General features: G+C 40.8%; 1 protein-coding gene across 4 annotated transcripts in view; it reads left to right on the top strand.

Moving 5' to 3' along the window:
• Nucleotides 1-4,816, top strand: part of LOC135263443 (unconventional myosin-Ic-like) — a 67,912-nt gene extending 63,096 nt beyond the window's left edge. For all 4 annotated transcript variants that reach the window (XM_064351461.1, XM_064351462.1, XM_064351465.1 and 1 more), the window contains 4 exons: nucleotides 389-459; nucleotides 755-852; nucleotides 1,120-1,219; nucleotides 1,789-4,816. In XM_064351461.1, coding sequence (XP_064207531.1) covers nucleotides 389-459; nucleotides 755-852; nucleotides 1,120-1,219; nucleotides 1,789-1,815 — 296 coding nt within the window. In that variant the 3' untranslated portion in view covers nucleotides 1,816-4,816. The remainder of the gene's footprint in view (nucleotides 1-388; nucleotides 460-754; nucleotides 853-1,119; nucleotides 1,220-1,788) is intronic.
• The last annotated feature ends 1,649 nt before the right edge of the window (nucleotides 4,817-6,465 follow it).

The following is a 6,465-nucleotide window of genomic DNA, read 5'->3' as shown; positions in this document are numbered from 1 at the left end:
TTAATTGTATAGTTTCTATTTTCCTTTTGAATGTGCCTGTCATGGGTTAACGGTAAAAGTAAAAATATCTTTTAAAACAAACACTTTGCATTTTGTTAAAGGCCACATTTAAGTGAAAATGTTTCCCACTTTCCCTCTGTTTCTTTTTGCTTTCCCTCATCTTTCCTTCCTCTTTCCCCCTTCCCTCTCTGTGATACCTATCTCTATCTTCTTCCCCACCCTCCTGACTTTCACTCTTTCCTTCTCTCCTCTCCATTTCAAAATCAGCATGCTTTATTGGCAGGACTGCAGGTTCACATAGTATTGTCAAAAAAAACAAGCATTTACCATTTCATCAGACCATGTCTCTGCCCCCCCCCCACCCCCCCATCCATCTGTCTCTCTCCAGGTATCTCTGTTAGCTCCCTGAGTGATGGGCTCTTCGTCCTGCACGTGCCCTGTGAGGACAACAAGCAGAAGGTGGGGGCAGGCTTGTTTGGAAGGTTACCAGGGTGACACCATGACCGCTCCATGATAGTTGTTCAAGGAGAACTTTCGTGACCAACCCGATTTCCTAGTGATACTGCTGAGAAAAGTCTAGATTCTATTTTTTTTTTGCCGTTGCCATTGATTGAATTTAGATTGACGTGGCTGATATTATCGAATGTTTGTGGCAAACAGGAAAAAATGAATATGTTTTCGAACATTCTTAGTAATCACAATTCACAATAGTTGTGTGACGTTTCCTTCTTGCCTTCTGACCCCTGGTTTCCAGGGTGATGTGGTTCTGCAGTGCGATCACCTGATTGAGGCCCTGACGAAACTGGCAATCTGTGCCGAGAAAATCAACAATATCAACATAAACCAGGGGAGGTAAGGGATGGGGAGGAAGTGTGCCGATGCGTTGCTTAGAGTCGTCTTAATCGTGTTTATGGAAAAGCAACCTGAGACAATCTCGCTTTTAAACTGAATCCATCCCTCCATTCCTTTTTCATCCCTATGCTGCCTGTCTTTACTCCTCCTTCCACTCTCCTTCCCTTTCATCTCTCTGTTTCTCCTTCCGCCCCTCCTCTCCATCCCTCCCTGCTCCGCCTTTTCCCTTTCTTCGTCTCTTTCGTTCCCCTCTCCCTCCCTTGGCAGTATAAAGTTCACCGTGGGCCAGGGGAAGGAAGGGATCATCGACTTCACAGCCGGCTCCGAGCTGCTGGTTGCCAAGGCGAAGAACGGACACCTGTCAGTGGTGAGTGAAGGTGGAGAAAGAGGGCGGAGCCACAGGACAGGGGCTCCAAGCTCCAGATCAGTCCCCGTTGAAATGGTGCCCGTAGAGACAGTGGTATTCAGCATTCCTGTCCTTGGAATTTAGAGCCATCAGTGGCTACATTCAATGAGTGCAGAGATCCTGAGGATGTTCAAATCACTGCTTCGTACTTTGAGAGGTGCATTCTAGACTTGGTAAATGACTTGATAGTCCACACATACCCTTTTTTATTAGACTCTTGTTGACACACACACACATACGCATGCAGACCCTCACCTCCTCTCCGTGATGCCATGATGGCTGAGTGCTTTGAAGCCTCCCAGGGCTGAGACCAAGTCAAATGGAGAATCTGATGTTTAGAAACAGTGGCGTTTGAGAGATTATTAGTTCTGAAGGGCATTGGTTGATATTTCTGTCATTCAGGGCCGGTGACATGATGTATAAATACTGAGAGGGGTTAGAGGCAGACTGAGGGTTAGTAGGGGGTAGAGTGGGTTTGATGGGAGAAAGAATGGATGATAAACTTTGTTTTTTCTCTCTCTTTTCCCCAGACTGCTCCCCGACTCAATTCTAGATGATGATGTGGGTCGACCAATCCAGGCCTGCAAACTACAGATGGTTCCTCCCCGCTCACTGGAGCGATAACAGCAGATCACCCAATCCTCCTCACTCTTGCAGCTCCTCAGCCAATCACATCCCGGCTCTAGTCATGCCAAAGGCCTGCACAAGTCATATTTTTGCTTATGTTAATAATACAATTATTATTCTGCTGTTATAATTCCACGCTTTATATTCACCAAATAGACACATGCATAGACAAAAACCAAACGGGCACATTTGTCCAGAACCTACTGATATATGCCTGTCCATTTGACAATAGTGTACCATTGATAGGACATGGAGGTATGGGAGGGGGGCCAGTTGAATTCATGGCCAGCTATATTCCATGGCTTTCTTTACACCAGTCCGTTGTCCTCTGTCATCTACTCTGCAGTGTGACTTCCTTTCCTGGTAATTGGAACGTTCTAGAAAACTGCCACAAGTCTGGGGATTTTTGTAAAATGTGAAGCTTTAATGACTGCCCCCCCCCCTTACATGCACACACACATATACATATATACACACCATAGCAATGCTTTTATGATGCTATTGCAAATTTTCTCATTTTTATTGTGCTGCAAGTTGAAGTCTACATTGTCGTGCAGAGGTTTAGAGACAAATCGAATTGGTTGAGAGATTGTGACTTTTTTATTTTGCATTGCCCTTCCCCTTTCAAATAATGTGCCTTAGATAAAGTGATTCCATTTGTTTATTGTATTTAGATTTTGTTCATATCTATAGAGACATATTTGTCTTATCAGTGAGTAGATATGTTTTTGTGGAAGACAGAGAAATCAACTCGTCTCATCTCTTTCTCAGGTGTCTTGGAAATGTGTATACGGGCACAGGCATAGATACACACGCGCACACACACACACACACATACACACAGAGGAACACACAGACAACCTCTCTCTGCTCTAGTCTTCTAGTCAGAGGACTGAACACCATCTAAAATGGGGTCCCCTAGCCCTGGAGAGCCGCAGAGCGTGACAAGTTTCGTTGCTTCTCTGCCCGTAATTGACCACTTAAAGCTGTCAATTACACACCAACAGAATTTGAACAACTCACCTCACCTGGTTTCCGAGTGAAAATAGTTATGAGGTGTGAACCAGAAGCAGCAGACTGCTCTGCTCTCCAGGACCAAAGTTGGCCGCACCCGATCTACCGCAAAACAACCATTCCTGAAGCTTCAGCCACATCCCTCTTTTAAAGAATCTGCATCTATGACTGTGGTGCACGAGCAGCAGCCATTTTGTTTCCGCATTATTTTAATGTTACCGTATTTCTCAGGCATGTTAATTGTGCGCGTTCTGCCTATAAGGAATTTTTCACTGCTTCGTAACCTAGAAACGGAAAAGCAGGAAAGACATGCGCTGACTAAAATCCGCCACTGAAACCCGCTATTGACGCAGACTGCATATATGCAGATATGTTTCTAATATCCGTGTAAGATAACCAAAAAAAAAAAAAAAGAATCGATTTGCACTTTTTCTTCCAAAAGCCACAATTCTTCCTGCAATTAAAATGATTATAATTAATTGTATTTTTTTTATATTTCTAGTACTGTAGTTTTTTGTTTTTTAGTGGTTTGGTTTAAGAACAGTTATGCCATTATGCGCACCTTTTCTCAGTGTCTGTTGGATTATCAGGAAGACAGCGGAGTAAGAGTATCGTGTAGACTAGGGTCACTGGGACGGTAGAGCGTGTAAGATGGAGAGGATCGCTGTGGAAGCTGCCGCAGTCGTCTTGTGTCCTCTCCAGCGATGTGCAGTGATCACCGTGCAAACCGCAGCTTTATTACAATTTCAACAGCACATCGACTTTTCCCCATTCGGTTCCTCCAAAATGTTTTTCTTTGTTACTCCTCGTGTAATTTTTTAACTGTCCTTTTTTCGCCTTTATTTTTTTGGCAAGGGGAGGGCATGTAGGCAAGGCACTCTACACCCTAACAGCCTTTATAAAAGTGCCCCTCCTCCCTTCTCTGTCCTTCAGCTGTTTGAACTCACCCAGCTCATCACAAACCAAATTCTTTTACCATGGTTCTCAAAAGCAGTTGACTCATTAACATAGGACATTTTACTTTGGCCTCTATTAATTTCTCCCCACAAGTTTTGATTCTTAGTTTGGCCATCAGTTCTCATAAGCGGAGTGCACTTTACTCGTATTTCGTCATCATTTGGCCTGGTCCAGCAGCCTTCCGTCCCACCTTTGCCCTATGACCTATGACCTGTTCCTCAGAGAAAAAGCCATTGAAGAGTGTGACGCATGGCCAGGATATGTCTTGCAGTGCATCCTGCATAACTACCAAAAGTAAGAAAAAAACTACAAGAGCTCAAAGCTGATTCGCTTTTACTATTATTTATTGTTAAGTATATTTACTCGTATTCTGCATTTATTTGATTGGAGACGGTTTGAAAATAATGAAAGTGGAGCCAACAGAAAATGCCAAGTGTGTGCTGTTGCTATAGTAGGCATATTGTCCCCCCTAGATATAAAGATATAAAAATACATGTAAATGAAATTTTTTTACTAAGTGATGCAGATTACTTCCTAAAACTACATCTTGTTGACGATGCCTTTTTTTTGCAGTTTTATTAGTTAAAGGGATATCACAGTGCCATCTGATAGTTTGCTAAAATTAATACTTTGCTGATATCACTTGTTTTGGGAATAGCTGGTTTGATAGTCTGATGGCTACAAAGTAAACATACATAAATAAACAAAATATGATTACATGTATGGATATATGCATACAGTGTATATGACATGTAGCAACCAGCAACAAATTTCTCTGCTCATTTTAATGTTTTCTTTGAAGTCTTTATTGTACCAAATTGTATGCTAAATGATTTTAATAATGAAAACACTTGGTATCTGTTCAGTTGTTATTGTATACACTTTATTGTATCAGATAATCAGATTAACACACTAAGATTTAAACAAATGGTAATTTTCAAAATAAAAAGTGAAACTTGACATTTGCCTTCATCGTCATGATTCTGAATGATGAGCTTTGAGTTTTCTTGTGTCATTAATGTTTTCACCATTGAAATCAGCCAATAACACTGTAGGGAGTTATAAATCTGAAGTTGTGCGCTGTAGGAGGTTGTAGATCAAGGCCCCGAATTTGGTCGAACCAAATACGTATGGGTGCTTTTGGAATTTCATATTTCTTCCTGCACATAATATTTTTGCCTCCAATAACTTTTTGGGCTTCATGGGTTTGCAATCAACCCGTTTGTGTCAACATTGGTTTGTGACCAACGTATCAACAAGCACGAAACCGTCCAGACCCACGGCCGCAACTTGAATTCTGACTGATATAGCCAGGGCAATATTTTCACTGGAGAATTGATACCGCCTTATGACTTCAAAGTCCCAGGTCTTTTGTGAATGGTTGAAATGGATTTTGAAAAGAGACACTTCATGCGACAAGCATGATAACGGCAATGACTGTGCTGTGAAGTTTAGGTAGCAAACAACAAGGCTGAATCATTTTGACGGAATGTACAAAGAAACTATACGGCCAGATTGTGTAATTTCACTCACTGTGGCCTAGCGGAATCGATAACGTTAAAAGATTTAATGCAATGTTCTACTGGGAGTTTTGCCGTTTATTGAGGGTGTGACAGAAAACTGTAAACGAAAGTTTTCACATTTACTGTTTGATTGAGCAAGTACCATGCGCAGTACATTTTTGTGGGTTAGTGCTGTCAGATTGTGCTAGCTACTTTACATGAACCTTGTACGACGATCAATAAAGGCTAACAGCACAGTAGCATTTACTGCTTGTCACTTGTACCACCACAGTAATGAACCAAAAAAAGGCTACAAACTACCTTTTCTATGAAAAATGTGTTGTCGAGCTCACGCACATACACTGCTGCGACATTGTAAAGCTCCATTTTGCCCTCCGTACTACATAGGTAGCTAGCTATGGCATATGTAATGTTATTTGTTGTCTTCCGTGTGTTCATACATCTGTATCGGTGGTTGTAGCTGCGTGTCCTTAGCTCCTACTGATGCATGCAGGATAGCATCCATATGCACTAACTAGGTTAACTAAAGTAGGCAAAACGCGAGTAAAGCACAGCTTCATCGCCTAAGGTTACTTTAGCTCACTTTAGCTTTAACATGTTCGCGTTTTATGGCAAGCCGTTTTAGCTTTAATTAATTTCTAGAGGATATCGCAAATACAATTCTAACTAGTTAGAATGCAAATTCTTGATATCAGAAATTCAATTGTAACTAGTTATAATTCAAGCATTTTCCCCATTCATTTCAATGGGACCTTTCATTTTTGATATCAAGAATTGTATTTTAACTAGTTAAAATTGAATTCATGATATCAGAAATGGGTATTTTAACTAGTTGAAATAATATTGTTGATATCAGTAAATGATTTTCTGATATCAGAAATTAGCATTTTAACTAGGTCAAATTCCAACTCCCATTGAAATGAATGAGAAAAACGTTTTAAATCTGACTAGTTAAAATAGAATTTCCAATATCAAGAATTGGCATTTTAACTAGTTAAAATTTAATTTCTGATATCAATAATATTCATTTTAACTAGTTACAATTCAATTTCTGATATCAACAATTTGCATTCTAACTAGTTAGAA

This window comes from Anguilla rostrata, chromosome 9 (assembly GCF_018555375.3).
Source record: "Anguilla rostrata isolate EN2019 chromosome 9, ASM1855537v3, whole genome shotgun sequence".
Lineage (NCBI taxonomy): Eukaryota > Metazoa > Chordata > Actinopteri > Anguilliformes > Anguillidae > Anguilla > Anguilla rostrata.
Note: the sequence above shows the minus strand (reverse complement) of the source record. Positions and strands in the feature narration are given on the sequence as shown.